This window comes from Eubalaena glacialis, chromosome 4 (assembly GCF_028564815.1).
Source record: "Eubalaena glacialis isolate mEubGla1 chromosome 4, mEubGla1.1.hap2.+ XY, whole genome shotgun sequence".
NCBI lineage: Eukaryota > Metazoa > Chordata > Mammalia > Artiodactyla > Balaenidae > Eubalaena > Eubalaena glacialis.
In genome coordinates, this window is record NC_083719.1 from 88,786,302 (window position 1) to 88,809,310 (window position 23,009).

A 23,009-nucleotide genomic window follows, 5' to 3' on the forward strand; every position below is an offset into this window, starting at 1 on the left:
ACAGTAGTCTAGAAGCCAAATATTAATTTAATTTAAAGGTAATACAACATAATATATATTGTTTTATATTCTTTTATATATCTAAACGTATAAAGGAAGACTTACGTTACTTAATTATCAAAAATAAACAAATATGAGACTTTTGGCAAAGATGAACAAATTATGAGATTAAAAATCACTTTTAAAAGGCTGACCCACTAAGATTCTTTATTCATCTTACTGGAAAATCAGTATTTTCAAATCAATTCTTATGTGAGGGCAAATGACTGTTAACTATGAGCCTGAATGAAATTCGGCAGTATTTAAAATACCAAAAGTTGAGACACTGAAATCTAGTAGCAGTCAAATCTTTGCTCTTAATGTAAAGGAAAACATAATTAAAATTTTTAGAAATATGCCTCAATTGTCAATTTATCCACACAGAAAGCTAACGAAAGATAAAACTACCATCCTTGTTCTAGACTTTAGTCACATACCTCTAAAGATGAAAGGGCAGAGAAAAGAACCACACATACAAAACCCCAATGAGATTGTCTCAAATTTTCTTTCAGCTGACTTAGAAAGGGTTACCTTAAGAGAAAATACAATAATAATTTATAATAATAATATAATAACAATAATTTTCCCACTTAGGGGTTAAGAGTTAATTCAAATTTTTTGAAATTAGTGAGGTTACTTCCAAAATTTTACCACTGAAGGGTCCTACTATGTGTCAAGCTTAGCACTATCCACTTTGTTACCCACCATTATAATTATATAAATGTTCTGATTAGTTATAGTTAGATGCTTGAAAGAAAGAGTTAGGTGACTTCCAAGCCTGTAGTATACTGTATTGAAACTTGCTTGTTCATTAGTACTATCTCTAAATATATATTGATTACAAAGTTAGTATGGTTAAGTCTTTATATTTTTTTCAACAGAGAATGACTCTATAACCTCTAGATAATTAAAGTAAAAAATTTAAACACCCAAACTGCTCAAGAACTAGGACGTAAAAATCTGTACTCCAGTTAAGCTTCCATTCTGACTTCTAATTCACTGTACATCAAAGAAAATCAACTTGCCCTGACACATAAGGACTATTCCCTTCAGTGATCAGGCAGGTGTTGAGGCCAGAAAGAGAGCCTATTTTCCACAGCCCTTTACCTTGTTTGATCACTGGTTACTTTTGATCTGACACTGCCCTCTCTCTAGTAATGACTTCCCCCTCATAGACCCTACCTCACATCTGTCAGAAAGAATAAAGGGCATCAAACTGAGACCTGACAACGCCTATGGGCCATGCGATGGGCTGCCAACTGAATGCTCCCCAGCTCCCACAATTTCTAATTCAGTTTCTTTTGTTCTGGTAGGTACAGGGTTAGGGTACCAATGACAGCAGAAAGGATTATGCACCAACTGTGAAACCGAGCCTTCTTGAATGTGTATCTTTTATCTCTGCTTCTTCATCTTCTTAAATGCTGCAAACTTCATGGTGGTTACTATGAAATACGTTTTCAACAAGTGCAATAGAAAGGTTGTTTAAATCCTTTTCCAGGAGAAAACAAAGGACACAATGTATTGTAATTCAACTATAAAGCTTTAAGGAAAAAGTTTCAAACCCATGGTGTGAGATTATTAAAGGCCAGCTGTCAAAGAGCATGTTAATTGTAAATGAAAGACAAAAGTTTTATGAGGACCACTACTTAGTGCCATACACCATCTAAAATGGAAAGGTCCCCTAAAACAATGTACATATTCAGAAGAGGCAATCATTTCAATTGTTAAATTATAGATTCTCATACTAATTTGGTACTAACCAGTACTGAAAACAAGTTCCTCTAGTCCTGTTTAAAAAAATGTGGTGAGTATATGTAATCTTTTTTTTAAAAAAGGCATTAGTAACAATCACTTTTAAATGTTAAAATTTTTTAAATTTGGCCAAATATAATTTTGACACCATTTTACTAATAATTTTTCAACTGTCATTAGAATATTGCATGAGTTCTTGTATATTCATTAATAAATAACCTTCTACACACACACACACACACACACACACACACACACATACACACACACACTGGTGGAGAGCTTATTATCAGGCATGCAATAAAAGGATTTGTAGGAAGCAGGTTTAGAGGCCTTCTAAGATCACTTTCAAGGCTAAGTTACTATTTTTCTTTTTAAGAAAGGAGGGTCAGAAGAAGGAAATACATGATCAATAATATAGCCATGCAAGTTGAATGTACCTTTAATACTATAATGCATAAAAACAAATAACTAACTTTAGACATCGACAAATACAGAATCTCAAAGGTGAGAGGGAAGCATTAAGGTGATCACAAGTTGACTCTAATGACTGGAGAAGTTAGTTTCTACAACAGCTAAAGAAAGATATGCCTTGATGGAGAGAAAGGAGAAAGGCTCTCACATCTGAGAATTAACCTGTGACACTGGGGAAATCCATACACTAGACTGATAATGATTAACCCCTATGAAAAAGACTATATGTGAAATACCTCCTATTCTAAGACTGATCAGTAATCAGCACCATTATACTCTTTAAAAAAAAAAAGCCTGTCTTGACTCTGTAATCTAAAAGTATCATAATATAAAGTACATTATAAACATGTGATTGTTTTAAATAGACTTTAATATATGAAAACAGATGATGCCTGCATACACACTTGGACTGACTTTACAGAAGAAAATCATCTAGGTATACTAGAAAAAGCACTTCTAGATTGAAACAACAAAACTTAATTCAAGGTTAAACAATTCAGTAGGCTGACCCAATACTCGCCCATTTTTTTCCTTAAGTTTTCCAAATGCCACTTAATTCTCCAAGAAAACGAAGAAATAAACTGCACTATTCTAATAAGATACCTAGTTATGCTTCCTTTGGGGTATTCTTTTCCTAATTTTTGATTCTACAAAACCATTAGGACATATTAAAGAACAAAAAGATAATAAAATAAATGGAACCAATTTATGATATTTAAAACTAAGAATTTTATATAAAGTATTAAAAAACTGTCAGTGTAATTTCTGCGTGTTATATCATGCTCAAAGCAAGCAATGTCAATGTTCTAACTACATTTACTGCCAGATATGCTTGATGCATTTTCTGGGTACCAAGCAATCAAGATATGTATCAAATATTATATTTATCTCTTTCTAACTGCAACAATACAAGCAAGCTCTTCTAAACAAACTCAACCATAGAGGCAATTTGTTAACTTTCACGTTTTTAAGAATCAAGTGATGGAATATGACAAAAGAAAAAGGACCACAATTCTTAGCAAGCTTAAGAGATTTTTGCTAGGGTTTTCTGAAAGCAAAAGAAGGAAAATGCACTGGTAGAAGCACTGAAACAATTCAAATATCCTCAATGGAATGTAAACCAAGAAATAAAAATATCTAACAGGTAATCTGCAATAAAAAGAACTTTAAAGCCACAAGCGTCAACATTCACTCTTTTTTTGTTTGTTTGTTTTGGCTGCGTTGGGTCTTTGTTGCTGCGCGTGGGCTTTTTTTCTAGTTGCAGCAAGCAGGGGCTTCTCATCGCTGTGGCTTCTCCTGTTGCGGAGCACGGGCTCTAGGTGCGTGGGCTTCAGTAGTTGTGGCACGTGGGCTCTACAGCGCGGGCTCAGTAGTTGTGGCCCATGGGCTTAGTCGCTCCGCGGCATGTGGGATCTTCCTGCACCAGGGCTCGAACCGGTGTCCGCCGCATTGGCGGGCGGATTCTTAACCACTGCGCCACCAGGGAAGCCCTCAACATTCACTTTAAAAAAATCATTTCTTAAAAACTACTTAATTCTTGAAGAGGACATACTTATTTGGGATTTTACTTCCTCAAACTATGACTGCCATTCTTCTGGTAAGAACACTAATGAAGAATCACTTCACACTGCTATAGAATGAAACATATTTCACCAATTCCGTTGTTAATAAAAATTGAAACTTGTATACTAAAAGCTGTATTGTATGTACATATCAAAGTATAAATAATCATACCTAAAGTTACTGACATGTGCCTCATTAAAAATATTAATTTTTAATAGCTTTCTTTTTGGCACAAAAAGAATTTTTCCCAGGACAAAACCAAAAGGATTTGAGAATAGAATGGTTCATCTTAATTAACAGTCCTTTTCAGAAAATGTATAATTTTTATGTAAAAAAAGATTGATTTTTAACCATTTAGTCAAAACATTGACAAATATACAGTCCGTTACTAACTACAAGTTTACAAAAAAGACAATCTCATCCCCATTTTCAAGGAGCTTACATGACTAAACTGAAGCCTTGAAACCTACAACAAATTATCAATGGATTAATAAGAAAAAATAAAGGAAGCTGACAGAATATTGGAAAGTAATAAATGTGGAAGAATTATTAGAGAATATTTGACCAAAAAAAATAATATTTACCTCAGCTTGAACACATACTGGAAGAAAGCAAGATGACAAGAGAAAATGAAGACTAAGTGGACAAGTTAAGAACGTAATGAGAACAGAGACAAGTAACTGGAGAAATCTTTGTAGTTAGCCACTACAGATTCTTGAAATGATGAAAACAGTATTTTAGCAAGAGTATTTCTGTGTTGTGGATGTGAAAAAATAAAAAGTCGATCTTTAGAAATGTCTTAGGTCATGACTGAATTCAGTGGAATACAATATACCATCATCTTTCACACTGCTTTCCGTTAAGTTCTTTACTCATAAGCTTATAACAATTGTAGTTTATAAAATGTATAATAGATTATACAATGGAACTGACTACATTTACACATGATGAAAAAAATACTTAATATATCAGTGAAGAGGGGTACATACATATGTGTATGTGTATAAAATTGTGTCCTGCAATAACTTAAAATATATGAAATATCAAACTACTCATAAGTATCTTCAAATATTTAAAGTTAACATTAACCTAGTAAATAGATATGGAATTATATTTTGATTCCCATTCAGAGAATCTACAAATCACAGCTCCACCTAATTCTACCATGTTCTCAGAGGAGTTAAAACAAAAAGCTAGCATTAAATGATGAAAATATTGATAATTTTATAATCTGTAGGCATTCATGTGGGCATTTAAACAACAATGAATATAAATATATACCTTCCTCTTTATTTTCTCAGAGATATATATATTCAATAAGAGGAAAATAAAAGATAAGAATAATCACCCAGATACAGCTCAATTAGAAGGACTCTGATATATAACTATTTTTCTTTGGATTACAAATTCTCAATATATTCATTTATGTATCGTCTTATAGTGAATGATAAATACCTAGATTTTATGCTTAAATCAAAAATAGTCAATAAAAACCTGGCAATAGACACTACAAATTTTCTACCCCCAAGAACTCTCCATAACTCATTTCTATCATATTTTAGAAACCAAAAATAGTGAAGTAGAGGATCCATTAAAGAAAAATACTGTATTGATCTTTTCTACAACCTAAATTTTATGTGGCTACACAAAATACGAAGCAATAGGAGGGTTAAAAAAAATAATATCAAAAAAGTACAGATTTCATCTGGCCTCAAATTATCAGCTACTAAAAACCAGAAGGTACAGTCCAAGGGAAAGATTTTACCCTAACACTCTCATCTGAGCAACTTCGTATTTAGACCTTTAAAAAGAACTTGAAGAAAGACAATATAGGTAATATGAATAAGCAAAATCTGTAGCAGAAATAGGAACAGTAGTCACCACTCAGGATGCCTAGATGCACTTTCATGACAATGTATCTTTCTGATAATAATGACAAGAAACTGCTTGAAAAGAAGCATCTTATCAACTGGTAACCAGATTCAACTATAGTTTGTAAAAGATATTCAGAAAGGCACATCTTAAAAAAAGAGAGAAAAAGAAAAAGAGAAGGGGCTTCCCTGGCGGCGCAGTGGTTGAGAATCTGCCTGCCAATGCAGGGGACACGGGTTCAAGCCCTGGTCTGAGAAGATCCCACATGCCGCGGAGCAACTAGGCCCGTGAGCCACAACTACTGAGCCTGCGCGTCTGGAGCTTGTGCTCCGCAACAAGGGAGGCCGCGACAGTGAGAGGCCCGCACACCGCGATGAAGAGTGGCCCCCGCTTGCCGCAACTAGAGAAAGCCCTCGCACAGAAACGAAGACCCAACACAGCCAAAATAAATAAATAAATAAATAGCGTTCCCTTAAAAAAAAAAAAAAAATTAAGAAAAAGGGAAATTCTTCTCCCCTTAAGCCTAATCACTAAAACATTAAATGGGATTAAGTCTTGGATATCTTAATACTCTAACACCTCTGTGATAGGTAGATGAAGAAAAATATAAGCCAAAACTTCTCCCTAGATCCAAGCAATACATCTCACTTGTTGACTGACGGTCTAGAAAGGCAGTTGAAGAATGTGTGCTCATAAATGACAGGCTTAATGTACTCCCAGCATTCCACTGCCATCTAACCTTATAAAGTTTCTATTTGCTAAGTCTAATGACTTGGCTCTTTATCTCAACTCATTATCAACTGTTGCCAACACTTGAGCACAGAGACTGAGACAGCACTTTCATGTTTATATCTGAAAGATAATTTGATTTGCTCCAAAACTTTGTGATTTTTTAAATATGCACTCCTAAAAGAAATAAACAAAAATTACATTTTAAAAAAAGGATCTAGGGGCTTCCCTGGTGGCACAGTGGTTAAGAGTCTGCCTGCCAATACAGGGGAACACGGGTTCGAGCCCTGGTCTGGGGAGATCCCACATGCTGCGGAGCAACTAAGCCCGTGAGCCACAACTACTGAGCCCACGCACCACATCTACTGAAGCCCGTGCACTCTAGAGCCCATGCTCCGCAACAAGAGAAGCCACCGCAGTGAGAAGCCCGTGTACCGCAACAAAGAGTAGCCCCCACTCACCGCAACTAGAGAAAGCCCACCCACAGCAATGAAGACCCAACACAGCCAAAAATAATAAATAAATAAAAATAAATTTATTTAAAAAAAAGGATCTAAACTACAGAATATATAAGTGGAAAATAACACCAGCAAAAGAACTGCAACACTAGGAATAACCTACCAACTATAAATTTTAAACCCAAAACAAACTGGATATTTTTAGTAATCTAGAATTTGATACAGAAAAAATTTTTTAAGAATATGTAAATACTATTTAGAGTCTCCTATTTTTAGCTATAATAAATTCTGCATTATCAACACTGGAATATCTGTATCAGAGTTTTTAATACTAGGCTAGCTTCCTCCTGCAATCCTGTTTGCATCTGAGCAACTCCTATCAGCAGCTGATGGGCTCCCAAAATTTGTGAACTAATTTTAGTATTACTAAATTAATATAATGTTAAATAAATATGCTGGGTAAAAAAAATAATGCATTCCAAAGAAAAATTATTTGGATATTATCAAAGCCACTGCTTGCCCTCTACCAAACTGGTTCACAGGGGAAGAAAAACATACATACACACACACATACTCATTCTTTATGGTTTTCTATGCCTTTCAAATGATGGAATACAATTCAGTCATGTTCTTACCAAGATACCTGATAGATAAAAAAGATACCCACAAGAGAAAAATAGAAAAACAGATTAAAAAAAGAGACAGTAAGCTCTAACAAAGAATATATAACGAATAAAAATGTATTTATTCTTCAGACTGAAAAATCTGCCAAATAACATTTTAACTTTTTTTTCAAGTGGATCTTTCAAATATCACTGAACAAAATAAAACCAATTTTATTAATCATAAGAATGTACAAGTCAATGTAATTCAGACAAGAAGAATAGAAGTTATACTCTAGTTGATCAGAACTCCATATTGTTAAAAAAAAGTATTGTCCCAGAAAATACTCCTTGAGAACATTAATGACTCTGGCTAGATAAATTTGATACATGAAGAATGGCATCATTAATATAGTAACTAGATCAAAGAAACTTACTTATTTGAAAAGTCAGAAAACCACTGACTCTGCATCTTTAACCTATTTTTCAAGCTTTTATTTATATGCTTAAATCCACCTTCTTTTTAAAGCATGTTCCCAAAATACTGGAAGAAATACGTTTTTAAAAGTATGTTTAATTCAGCAGTAAGCCATGTGTCACTAAACCAACATTTATTGAATGACTATTATGTGCCAACATGCAGGTGGATGGGATAAAAAGATAACTAGATACTCTCCACCCTCAAAAGAGTTGACAATCCATCAGCAAGATACAGCTGTAAACCGTAATTACAGTTATTCATGGAGAGCAATTTGACATTATCTAGCAAAAATTTCAAAATGTACCCATCCTTGCTCCCTTTAATTACATTTCTAGAATAGATCCTAGAGAAATTCTCACAGATAAGCACAGAGACTTGCACAAAGATTTTATTGCAACACTGCCTATAATAGCAAAACAATGGAAGCAATATAAGTGTCCCTCAATATGAAATGGATAAACAGGAGATATATACATATATAGGATACTAAAAGTTTAAAAGAATGAATTACATATTCATTACGGCTAGATATCAAAAACAACTTAAAAGTAAAAATACAAACTGTAGATTGACATACTTTGTGAGACCAGATTTCAACCATATAGCATCAGATATAAACTATTTGGGACCACATACTGAACAATATTATATTGTTGTTCATGGTATCCATTATGTCTGTTAAAGCAGTTGTTTTTTTAAGCATTTTGGATCATCACAGTAGTTGCTTCTAGAAAGAGATAGTGGCATAACATGGGATGCAAGACAAGAGACTTAAAGTTTATTTGCTTTATTAATTCAAGAAGAAACAAATTTAACAAAATGTTAACAATGATCGATGTCTAGGTGATGGGCATATATATGTTATTACTCTTTTCAGTATTCCAAATTTTTTTAATTTCCTAAAATTAAAAAAAAAAATACCAAGACCGAAAAATTTGATCACCTTTCACATTTGAAATCCCAAGTATAATCCCAATTACCAAGAGAAATATAAATTTCTTAGCATGACACTCAAGAAACTTAACAACCTGGTCCCTACCTTCCTTTAGAGACCCAACTATGAACACTTCCCCCACCAGCCTGATATAATCCTAATCCTGCTTTAACACCCACCACTTATTAAACATTCCACATATCTTCCTGATGCCTTGTCTTTGTTAATGATATCACTTTCCTCAAAAAAATGTTTGCTTGCATCACAATTGCCACATCACTATATATCATTCAAGACCCAGTTATAAATGTCACCTACTATTTATAGGATTTCCTGATTCCTCCCTAATCTCTCACACAAGTAACTATTTTGCAATTGGCATTTCCATAGCGCTTATCACTAGAAAAGGATATTCCTTCTTTGGCAATATAACTCTTTTTTAATTCCTTAACACTTCTCAAAGTGCCTGGCACACAGTAGGTATTCAAATGTTAACTGCACTGAATCAACATCTGAAACAGCGTTAAGGAACAGAGTAGAAAGTTACCAGTTCATTAATCCATTAAAATTTCTATTAAATCTATCGGACAAAAATGAAACGGTATTTAGCTTCTGAATCCAAGTATCACAAAAAACACAATATTATGTTTTTGCCAAGTAAAAAGTTTTGCATAATGAGTGCAATTCTACAAAAGCTCATTATGTTCACATTTATAGGATTAAAACCAACATTAAACACTATCCTGAAGACAGTTTTCCTCTTTGGTAATTTTATTAATTTTCCTAGAAAAAGATTTCAGTGTATCTCCATTGGTACTAGCAGCTTCCCCTAAAATCAGTTATCATCCTAGCAAAAGGATCTTCTGCTCATGCTAATAGCTAATTTCCTCCTCTGATGTCTCACAGCACCTGACAGTTAAGTGTTTTAATGGGGATAATGCCTTTCAGAAATTACTGCTTGGTTCAAAGGCATATATGGATTAGCTCCACCTGTGATGTATCCATGGGATCAAAGGTCTTGAGGACAAACTTCTGAGAATCCAACAGATCTGGGTTAGAATCTTGACTTTGACATTTATCTGTTGTTCCTTAACCTTTCTAAGCCTCAATTTCTTCATCTGTAAAATGGAATAAAAATAAACTACCTCATGGGGACTTCCCTGGCAGTCCAGAGGTTAAGACTCTGCACTTACAATGCAGGGGGTGCGGGTTCAATCCCTGGTCGGGAACTAAGATCCCACATGCCACGCGACACGGCCAAAAAATAAAAATAAATAAATAAAATTTTTTAAAAGTAAGTTACCTCATATGGTGGTTGTGAGGATTAATTATGTAAAACTACACAGTGCCTGGTACATTATAAACAGTCAATGAGATAACTATTATTAAATATTTTTAGATATCAAAAAATGACAGCAAAATACTGAAAGGTAGTATACAATAACAAGATGAAGTTTAGTAACTTTAGGTCACCTTCTTTAGAATGCCATATTCATGCATCACTGTTTATTGGAAACTACCACTCTCGGTGTAAGTAAATGCCTCATCCATTCAGAGAGGAAAGGGCAATGAAGGTGAATATCTACCCTTGGAGACTCTGGAGGCTGAAGTGAGTACTTATAAAAAGAAATTCTTCATAAATGTACATTATTTATGTCCGGGATTACAAGTAAACTCACTTCACAAGGAGCATCTGAGGAATAAGATAACAAGAATGTAGTGGGGGTGTTGGGGGGTAGCAGGGACCAAATCCCTTAATATATTAACTCTAAGTTGGAAAGTAAAGGAGTCAGGAAATGCAAGCCTTAATATAATGCTGAATTAGTTACTGCTATTTAAGCTCTGATGCAAATGCTTACCTTACTTACCCTAGTTGATGATAACATGGCTACCGGTCTATTCACTTAGCTGCTGCAACAACCTCAAAATCACAGCAAGCAGCAAAAAAAGAATTAAACTGTGGGTAACTAACAGATGAAATCAGAACATAGTAAGTGACAGTAGGTACTGACACAGCCCAATTCAAACTGGTAGACTCCAGAAAGTGAACTCTGATAGGGAGAGGAAGAAAAAAAAAAACATTTATTAAAGACTTCCTACGTTTGGGACCATAGATTTTGTACTTCACCTCAATCTCATTTAGTCTGATCCTCATAAGAACAAGTCTGAGGTAGTATTATATCTTTTCTACAAACAAGGAACTGAAAGTACAAAAATTAAGATAACTAACTGAATCACATGATTAAGAAACAGTAGGATCAAGATATGAATTGAGTTCAATTCAACTCACACTCAGTATTTGCCTCATTCATCCCAGAAGGAAGCAGAGAGAGGTAAATTTAGGTCCTACTTCATACATGTAAGCCTCCAAAGGATAATAAAATTAAAAACAATGAACAAACAATGTTACAAATAATGTTACAGCAAGAGCCAAAGGACTATGGGAGATGGCAGAGAACTGTAAAACTAGTAAAATAATTCACCAGGAGGTTGAAAAAAGTAAAAGGTCATAATTAACCATTGGGAAATCAAATTTTAACCAGAAAACATTTAACATTTCCCTAAAACTTTCTAAAATCTATTCATAATACATTACTACTTTCTTGGGTAACTCAGAAATCTATACCAGTTTCATAACTCAAGTCTACAGAGTAGAAGGTGTTAAAAAAAAAAGCCAAATAAATGTAAGACATAGAGATCTCTATCAAATATGCTGACCCTAGAACTTAGCATAGAAGCCATTTTCAAAATCGTAAAATCCTAGTACTTTAAAACATCAGGTTGGATAACAAATGTAGATAATCTATCTGACCCCATCATTTTACAGCCAAATAAAAAGCTGCCCAAGACGTAGGGAATGGACTTGAGGACACGGGGAGAGGGAAGGGTAAGCTGGGCCGAAGTGAGAAAGTAGCACTGACATATATACACTACCAAATGTAAAACAGATAGCTAGTGGGAAGCAACTGCATAGCACAGGGAGATCAGCTTGGTGCTTTGTGACCACCTAGAGGGATGGGATAGGGAGGGTGGGAGGGAGACGCAAGAGGGAGGGGATATGGGGATATATGTATACATATAGCTGACTCACTTTGTTATACAGCAGAAACTAACACAACATTGTAAAGCAATTATACTCCAATAAAAATGTTTAAAAAAAAAGCAGCCCAGAGAGCTTCTGTCCAAAAAGTAGAGAAGCAGAATCTGGAGCAAGGAGAGTAAGGAAGCAGAGAAAATATACTTAATGAAGTTTCTAGATCATCAATAACTATACACACAAACTAAATATGGCTTTAAAATAATTTTGTAGCCAGTACTGCACAGAAGTGATATAAATGCTATAGCTAAAAGACGGCAGACAGTTGGATATAATATGCTAGACACTCACTATAGTTGTATTCCTCAGATGTGTTTTTATAGTCTATACAACAGTTTTATAGCAAATGCAAAATACATCCATGTAGGTGCATGGCAGTTGTCTCACTCAAAAATTACTAAAACAAAAACTCATTCTTTGAGGGGAAGATTTTACATTCATGTTCTCAATTCTTTGCCTCACCATAAATCATTTGAGTACTAAGATGTCAGATCATTGTCCTCTTTCCACCTGAATAAAACTCCTTTTGATAAATACAGGAATCCTTTCCCTATGCTAAAGTGTACCTTACTTACAGTGCCACAAATAAGAACATTCAAGTATCTTGCTACTTTGTGTAAGATAGCAAGTTCACCTTGTAACACTCTAGATGCAACTATTACTTCATATTTTTAAAGAAAATTTCCCTAAAACCATCTAAAAGACAAAATTAAAAATAAACCATAAATATCTGCAGAAACCATGTACGAGCATTTTATCTTTATAGTTACATCAAGGACACAAAAGCTATGTCACTGAAATATACAAAGACAATGCTGCCATCTAAAGGCCAAGCTATAATATGAAAAAAATGTATACTTAGTCATATACTGTCAACATATATAAAAACAACCAATTTGATATTTTAAAGTCAGCAAAGTTTATACTTTAAAAAAGCACTATGCTACGATTATTTTTAGGCTACACAATAAAACTCCAATACTATTTTGAGAAGATTCTTTTTGAGAAGACTGATAAGAGAATTAGCGAAATAATTTAGCTACTGATCAATATCTGCACAGGTAAAGTTCTGTTGGCATCCTTTCAGACACAATATTCTCCTGAGTCCTGAATATTTCTATTAGTTGTTTGTCCTATTTAATGATGTTTATTATTTCCTGTCTGTAATTAAATATACGGTATAATTATATATATGCATATATAAATATTATTTGCCTTTAATCAGACTATAATTTCTACTCATCCTTTTTAAAATATTTGTCATTAAAGGACTAACAATAATACATCTCAGAGTGAAAGAACCCAATCTACTTAAAATTGCAGCTTTGCAAGTAATTCAAATATTTCTCCTTATTTCATAAATTCTAAAAATACAAACTATAGTTCCTATGGGAGACCAGTTGTCAACAGCTCAACTGTCCAACAGAAAGAGTTCATATTATTCTAAATTTCCCTTTCTAAAAACCTTAAATTGAAAGAATTTCATTGAACTGAACTTTACTTAAGATTTAGCAAAATCACTTCTAATTTGCAATGAAATCAAAATGTTTACTGAATAACACTACATAGGAAACTGATTCCCTTAGCATTTAAGTATATAACACCTTTCTAATGGACCACAATATTAAAGAAATTTGAACATAACTAGAACCTTCAAAACATATGGTTTAATTCCTTTGAAAAACCACTGACCAAAATTTTTAATGTGTCAAGAAAAATGTTTTTCTGGTTTTGCTCAACAAGAAAACAAATATTAATCACTCAACAAATATTCCCATTATGTGAGAAATATAAAAATTGTAAGCTGGGATTACCATCTTTTAATTTATCTTGAGTGTAAAGTGGAAACCAATGGACAACAAATATGGTCAAGTTCTCATAAAGACTACTAGTTTTTTATTGTCTCCTATGAGTCAGAGTTTATACTAGACAATTTAAGGACATTATATCATTTAATCCTCAAAACCACAACCTGCAAAAATACAAATACTAATAACCCCATTTGCAAAGGAGGTTCAAAGATCTTAAGTAACTTTCCCAAGGTCACAATGCAAGTAAATGGATACTGGGATTCAAAAATTCATTCTCTCTTACCCAGAAGACCTTACTCTATCCACAAGAACATAATGCCTCAGGAGTCATTATTAAATTTGTATTAAATGTGAACAGGAATAGGAAGTATTTTTACTGTCTAATTTCACAGAAAAAGATAATTCTACATGGTAATAAAAGTGTTTACTTTTAATTCATAGTATTTCAATTTTTCTAACTGTAATCTTTAAAAAAAAAAAAACAGCATTATCTCACTTGAAGTGCTGAGGCTTCCAGAGACCTTTCAAAACTTACATTAATATGTGAGAGGTATTTATCAAATTTTGTAAACTAACTCCAAGGGGCAACAAAAAGATCTCGTTATTTTGTAGATACAGTTAAAAAGCAAATCTTCTGTGTAAATATACATATTCAGGACCACCTTGCCTACATTTTAATGTACAGTATTTTTCAACATTGAGAACTCTACTAATGCCTCCCCAGTGACAACTTTTTCTGTTAATCTGTACTATATACCTATCAAAGCAAAATTAAATGGATTTGGAATATTATTCAGCCATAAAAAGGAATGAAGCTCTGATACATGCTACAATAGGAATGAACTTTGAAAAAATATGGTATGTAAAAGAAGGCAGACACAGAAGACCACATACTGTGTGATTCTATTTATATGAAATGTCTGGAACAGACAAAAATCCACAGAAAGTAGATTACCAGTTGCCATGGGCTAGAGGAAGGGGGAATGAAGAGTGACAGCTAATGGGCACAGGGTTTCTTTTTGGGATAATAAAACTGTTCTAGAATTAGTGATGATGACTGCACAACTTTGTGAATATACTAACAAACACTGAATTGTACACTTTAAAAAGCTGAATTTTGTGATATATAAAGTATATCTCAATAAGAGAAAATTACATGGCTTTAAATATATTTATAATATACAAAAAGTGTAATGAGTTACCTACACATGTGCTTAAAATATAATATAAAACCTATGTAACTACCTAAAAACAAGATTATCTGTCTCAATTTACTGAGTCCCATTTTACACCATACTAAGTGAAAGGCTCTATTTCACAAGCATACATCTTCCTGAATATTAAAAATTCCTAACTATCTAAAATTACTACAATCCCTAGGGGAATCAGAAGGAACGACAACTACATACTTATGTTTGGCAGCCAAATTTAATTTTTTCAAATTAATTTTTTCCACTGTCAGAGTTTAGAAAAAAGCACAGTAGCACATGCTAATGAAGAATTTTTAACATGTAAGTACCACATACAAGCACCCACACAGTTGTAAAATCAATTTATACAAATCATTGTTTTGAGAAGATTCTTGCTTTTAAGTAGAATTTGCCTCTAAACCATCAAAAAAAAATAAGCAGAAAAAAATTTATAAGCTAAGTTATAAAGAATTCAAGAGTTAGAAACAAAATGAAAAACACAAGAATGGTAACAAGTACTTACTAATTTGTTTTCCTGCATGTATATTCTTTGTAATTTCAGACAGCCCTTAGCTATGACGATCATGCCTTCATCTGAGATCTTGTAACACTGGCCGAAATGAATATCTTTGAGTTCTCTGCATTTTGAGCCCAGCTGTAAACAAAGAGACTTGACTGAATGCTCCAAAAATAACAAAGGTAACATATTTCTAGTGGGATTTCCATATAATTTTTTTAAATAGCCATACCAAAGTTAAATAATTGTTTATAAATTACTCTTAAAATAGAATGTAGGCAATCTATCATTTAAAATAGTGTTGTGTAAGCCTTTTCACCTTCTAATTATTTCCTTGCTTCAACTGCCTCACACTATATGCCCACCTAGGTGCCTAGATTCCATAACACTTCAAATTCATGTCTTATTTTCTCTTGAGTCTTTTTATCAGTCATAGTGTTAGACTGAGTGGAACACAGGTCCAAGGAATAAAACCAAGGTCCAAGAAGTGAGACAAAGGTCCAGTGAGTGAATGAATATTTAATTCAGGAGATTCTACTTCTAGTTCTGATTGCCCCAATGTATCATTTTTCTCCATCAGCTCATTTACTCTGTGAAAGAGAAAAAAGACTGAATATGCTATAGCCAATATTCTAGTTAATACTTATTTACACACTTATTGCATAAACTAAAAAAAAAAAAAAAGGACTAGTGATTTCCTGATTGAAATCTCAAGTGTACCTCAAATAGTTACTGAACAGGTACAATGTTCCCCTTAAAAAACATTAAGTACAACAAAGAACAAATTACATAATTTCTTTTCAAAATCTACAGTAGAAATTAGATGATCAAAGCAAACTATAAATAAATGTTGTTTTATAAGTATTACATATAAAGAAAGTCATCTTAGAGATAAAATAAGAAACTTTAGTAAAAACCTATATATCAAAAATTGTCTAAAAAATTACATTAAGACAATAAAATCCAGTTTGGCAAGGGTTGAAAGTGTGCTGATACACCACTGGTAAGAGTGTAAATTAGTACTAAAACTCTTCTTGGAGGGCTAGTTAGCATAAATGAAAAAATTTCATAAAATTTGCCTGAAAATTATATGACTCAGCTTCTAAATATTTACCAAAAAATGTAAGAGGGATGGATAATTGGATAGATATATAGTAAAGTCAACATACTTCAATGTTAATTATACAATCTATGTAGTGGGTATACGGGTGTTCACTGTAAAATTCTTTCAAATTTTCCATATATTTAAAATTATTCATAAAAACTATTGGAATAATTAACTAAAGGTGTTTGGTAAGATTTAGCTACAAGAAATTAGCACAAGAATTTTTTTTTAAATAGTGAAATACAGAAAACCTAAAGTTATAAATTATGGTGTTTTCATAAAATTGAGTATTATATAGCCATTAAATTGAAGTAAACACTTGACAAATAAAAATGAAAACTGTACATGTTTTTACAATACAATTCAATTTTTATAAACAAATTAGGCACATTTAAATATATACATATTTAATTATACACATGTATATAGAAAAGAGATAAAATATACACCAAGGTGTTTACAGTGGTTATTTCTGATCAGTGCAATAATGGGTACTGTTCTTTTTTTCTTTTCTATCAGTCTTCTCACATCTTTTAAAAATAAATATTATTTTTGTAATAAAAACTTTCAAGTCCTGTTTCAAGTAAAGTAATGATATTATCAGAAAGATATGCAATTTCAGTTAGTTTTTCCAGGGATGGTGATATATACAAGCCATCTTATTTTAATCTAGGTAACACTATAACCAATTATATATTCCACTAGAAATGTAAACTCCATGAAGACAGAAGCTTGTTTAGCTAACATAGGCCTGGTGCCCAGTCTTACAGTCAGTTGATACTTAGTAAATATTTGTTGAATGAATGAAAAGGCTGATAGAGTTATTAGTACATTTTTATTTTCTTACTGTTCTCTAAATGAACTTTAGCTTTTCCTTCACTTATTAAACAGAAAATCACAGTAGTTTAGCAGTATGTGTGACTCTGTAAACAACAGAAATCAAAGATAATTTCACATAACACTACTGTTATTGAGATAGTGAAATATCATTTTTGTTCATCAGTATTCATCATGTTTATTAGATCTATTACCAGATCTTATAATGCATTAAAGAGGCACTTATATTTCTAGAACAAACATACAATGGCATGTTACTTAGACCCAAGAAAGCTGACTCCAAAGCCAATAGTGGGGAAAGCAGAAAAGCAGTATGATAATCACTACAAAACTCCCAATAAGCTCACATATGTCTGGCAGTGAGGGCGAGGTTGGTGTTAAAACCACCAGGATTCTTGAAAGTCTACTTAAGAAGTAGTTAACCTCCTCATTTCTGCACAGCCTGCCCCTGCCCACTCTCCCACAATAGCAAAAGACTGGAGTTCACTGAGAGGAGTAAACCATAGGGTCTTTGGGGTATGCCATGCACAGCTGACAGCAGAAGCACACTCCAGAAAATGTGGGGATGTGAAAGTTTATACAGTGAAAATGGAGGAATTAAAAGAAATAATTCTATAAAATGTTCCAAGATGAAAGGATATGGACTTCCAGACTAAAAGAACTCATATGTCCAGCACAAATGACAAAAGCAGACCTGTATCAAGGCAAATCATCATAAAATTTCATAATCGTAGGTATAAAAAAAATATTCTAGACTTCTAGTGAGAATCAGATTTCATACAGAGGATTAAGGATAAAAAAGGCATCAAACTTCTTAATTATTTAAGAAGAATACTTATTTCAAACCTAGAATACTGTACTCAGGATTCAGACTATGAATTAAGTGTGAGGGTAGAATAGAGACATTTTCAGACATGCAAGCTCTCAAAAGATGTACCTCCCATATATTCTTTATCAGGAAGCTATTACAATCTGTGCTCTACAAAACATGAGAATACATCAAGAGACAGAACACATGACATCTAGGTAACAGGACATCTAATAGAACAGCAAGGTGAGGAAAACATTGAGAATAAGGATGAAGATAAGATACTAAGATGACCATTAATGCAAGAGTAGTTATATACAAGAAGTCCAGACTGCTGTCTACTTTAAGAAAATAAATTCAACTAAGTAAATACATATAGGTATACTAAAGCAACTGGGGGAAAGCTGTGGACTCCATCACTATTAAGATATAAAAACTAAGTAAACTAAATGAGGACAAAAAGACATTTATTCATTCCAATAAAAACAAAATTCCAGAGGGAAAAAAAAGGTAGGTAATTATAAAATGTAAATACTGAATACTTATTTAATCAAAATTATTACAGAATTATTTTGACATGATGAGGGCATAGGAGATAGAAAAGGATAGTGAGCTAAATCCTCATCTTTCCATAGCAAGGAAATAGCATAGATCAGCGGTCCCCAACCTTTTTGGCACCAGGGACCGGTTTCATGGAAGACAATTTTCCCATGGATTCGGGGGAGGGAGGTTCAGGTGGTAATGTGAGCGATGGGGAGTGATAGGAAGTGGCAGATGAAGCTTCACTCACCTGCTGCTCACCTCCTGCTGTGCGGCCCGGGGGGTTGGGGACCCCTGGGATGGTCTAAAATGGATAAATCAAGAAAATACATACAGACATAGACGGCAAATGCTTCTTCTCTACCACTGCTTCCTTCTTCTGGAAGGAGTTCAACTGGTCTAACTTCTGGTCTCTACACTGATTAGTTTGTATTTAATAAGCGGAACATGTTCAGTTCATCTCTATCTTTTTTCCGCTTGAGAACAAACTGCCCACAAGGAGCAAGCATCTACTTCTACATTTGCAGGACACTGCTGGTCCAGCCTAGTAGATGACGACTGGGTCCCCTGGCCAAACTCCAGCATTTGAGTTAACAAGCCTATTTAACTCTATTACTAAGCAACATTCCCAATCTAGCCTTTCTGTGTAATAAAGTTGATATTTTTCCTCTGTCACTATTCCAGTGTCTTATTTGTCAATTTATTGAGATACTGGAGCAATAAGGAGACTTCAACACTTCGTGCACCAGCCAGGTGATCTCTTCCTGTATTAAGTTTACCCCCATTAACTCTTTTTTTTTTTTTTAAGATTTTTTTTTTTTTGATGTGGACCATTTTTAAAGTCTTTATTGAATTTCTTACAATACTGCTTCTGTGTTTTTTTATGTTTTGGTTTTTTGGCCGTGAGGCATGTGGGATCTTAGTTCCCCAACCAGGGATTGAACCCACACCCCCTGCATTGGAAGGTGAAGTCTTAACCACTGGACCGCCAAGGAAGTCCCTCCCTCCTTAACTCTTACCTTATCCCAGCAAAAAGTCAATACAGCTAAAGGATCTACAAACACCTCAAAATTACCTCCATAATACTTTCTACTTTACCAAAGAACATTCTGAAATAATAACTACTCATCATAAGATAAGAATACCTATCTGGCTGATATTGACAGGATGCATACTACCACTCACCTTGGTTGGATACTGGAAAACTCCTCCCTGAGGGCCCTTCCAGGTAAGAGAGGTTATCAACCTTGTGAAATTTTAGCTCCAACCACACCTACCCATTCACACCCAGCCTGTCCTTCATTGCTATTTGCACCTGACACTCATGCCAGGTACAATCCTAACTCTCACTCTTCACCAAGTAAATGGTCTTAGTTACCTAAGACATAGAACCCCAGTATGTCATTTAAGAGGTTCTGAATCTTTATCAATACAAGTCCAATATCTAGTTCCCTAGGAAAGGTGCAAGTCAGATGGACAGTAATAGAAGCCTTTCTCTAACTCTAATAATGTGTCAAGGGCACCCATCAGTCAACTCTGAAGGAAAGCATTTAATGAAAAGGGTGTTAGTAGCCACTTTATCACTTAAATGAAGCTAGTCCACCTATTAATCCATGATTCATTTTAGCACATGACAGTAATTAGAACTGCAAATGGACTACAGTAAATAAACATAATACAAAAAGGACTGTCTTTGATTTATTCTTTTCTTCTTTGTAATAATCATTTAAGATTATTCACAATTTTGCTCAAGAACTCCAAAGGTGTTTTTCAAATTTTTCCATAAAATATTTGGAGGTGATTTTCCCAGCATCTCAAAATTTAATTAAAATTTTGCACTCCACCCTTGAGAATTTACAAAAGAGAATTTGTTTTAACAAGCTATATGTTGTTACTGGGTTATTTCTGTAATAAAACAAACACCTTAGGAAGAATATACTTCGACAAAGAATCTAGATAACTGAAACCAGAACATGGAACCCACTGGGATAAAAATAAGATTAGGTCTTCCAATATCACACGAAAGTTGCTCAAAACCAGTATTAAGAACATATTTTTAAAACATGAGGTATGCCACCTTCAACAGAAGAGGGAAGTTGTTCCTTCTACTTTCCATTCCCAATATGTCACCACTGTCACTATTATACACATGCAAAAGAAAACAGTGAAGAAAACCCAATCCATATCTTCTAGTAACTTCACCCAACTATGCTAACTATTCAGGTTTGTGAAATCATAAAAATGACAATTTCATAATTTGATTCATTAGTTTCATCATTTGTAGTAGAGTGGCACAGACAATGAGATATGAAAGAAAGCAAAGCAAAATTTTCAAACTGCCACTCATCTGACCCTCTTTAAGGACTCAAATTTGAACCTTTTTCCTAGATTTATATTGTCTAACTTTGCCTCATTTAAAGAACATTCCATTTAATACAATGAAAATATGCTACATAAGCTCCCAAAATGTGTACCAATACTATTTTTTAGTTGTACTAGCATGATGTGTAATTAAAACTCAAGCGTAAATGAAAATTGAGAACATACATGGAATAATCACTTGATTAATTTGTTACACACTAAAAAAGATTTTTTATTTTTTAGAAAACCAGCAAAAATGCTATTTTAGCACCAGTACATAGAAACATTTGTTACTTATTATTAATGTTTCAAATTTTAAAATACTGTGATTAAAACTTTTGCAGCTTAACTTTAAAAACATGGGAAGCCATCAAATGTCCATCAACAGATGAGTAGAAAAAAATATGGTTTATACATACACTAGAATATTATTCAGCCATAAAATGGAATGAAACTGATATATGCTACAACATAGATAAACACTGAAAACATTATGCAAGTGAAATAAGCCAGACACAAGAGTTAATATTGTATGATTCTACTTACAGGAGGTAGCTAGATAGGCCCAGAAAGTATGCTAATTAGAAATTAGAATAGAGCCTACGATGGTTACACAACATTGTGAACATACCTAAAGTCACTGGAATCACACACTCAAAAGCTGTTAAAATGGTAAATATTATGCAGATTTTGCCACAGTAAAAAAAATCAACACAGTGAAACAGCAAATGTCAATAAAACCTGAGATGAAAAAAACAGTCAAGAGAAAGTGATATTTCTTCCCCAACCCGTTTTTTCTAATTATAATTATTATAACATAATTACATTATATATTAAATAAACCGACAAATGAGAAGGAAAAAGAAAGCTCTTGCTAAAAAAAGTAGGTTGAATGTTTTATGTTCAATGAAAGCAAGACATAAAAAAGTGCTGATGAATTAGTTTTCAGTGACAACTATAAAGTTATAAAATATTGGGAAAATCATATTCTAAAACAAGCTGCACCCATATTCCTTCATAAGTAGCGACCGCCTGTCCCACTTCAATTAAAAAAAAAAAAACAACTGAAAATCATGGGTGCCACATCATTGTTATAGTTTAAGTAAAATAAAGTCAAACTCTAACTAGCTATCTCTAACTCAAGAAAAAGGCCCTGACCCTATATCAAAAGACTCACTAATGAATCTACAGTTATATGGTATTTTTTAATTAAATGTTTATAGTACATATTGATTTTTGTGATTCTATCATTTAACTGATTTTCAGTTAACTGACCAACTTCCATTCTCAGGCCCAGAAGGCTTATGCTGAATTATAACAATGCCTACCTATACCTCACTGGGTTGTGGAGAAGATTTAAAAAAAAATAACACAAATGGAAATGCTTATTAAGGCACACTGCAAAGCATATAAAAGTACTAAATAAATGTTTTATATCTCTATTATTATTAATGGGTAAAGAAGGAAGCTATTAGAACACTATTTATTAGGATTCATGTGAAGGGAACTTTTTAGAAGTATTCAATACTATAAAGATAAATTTCCAGAAAGAAGCCTTCTTGAATTACATGAAGGCTCAATACTCCCAGTAACAGATGGAAAATTTTCTCTCTAGTCATTGAACTGAAAATTCCAGCTTAAAATCCTAGATATGATTCCACATGACATGATTCAGAGATCAAGCAAAATTGAAAGAGAATATTGGCTCCGTACCTTCCCAACTATGTGAACTTGGACAAGTTACTTAACTTCCAAAATATTCAACTTTTCATCCTGAAATACCTCAGCGCTGCTGTGAAGATTAAATTGGACAACAAAATATGAAAGCACGAAATACAA

General features: G+C 33.4%; 1 protein-coding gene across 1 annotated transcript in view; it reads right to left on the minus strand.

The window, feature by feature from the left end:
* The window catches only part of FBXL17 (F-box and leucine rich repeat protein 17), a 476,643-nt gene that overhangs the window by 428,895 nt on the left and 24,739 nt on the right, over positions 1 to 23,009 (minus strand). Inside the window, 1 exon segment of the mRNA XM_061188041.1 lies at positions 15,526 to 15,657. Coding sequence (XP_061044024.1) covers positions 15,526 to 15,657 — 132 coding nt within the window.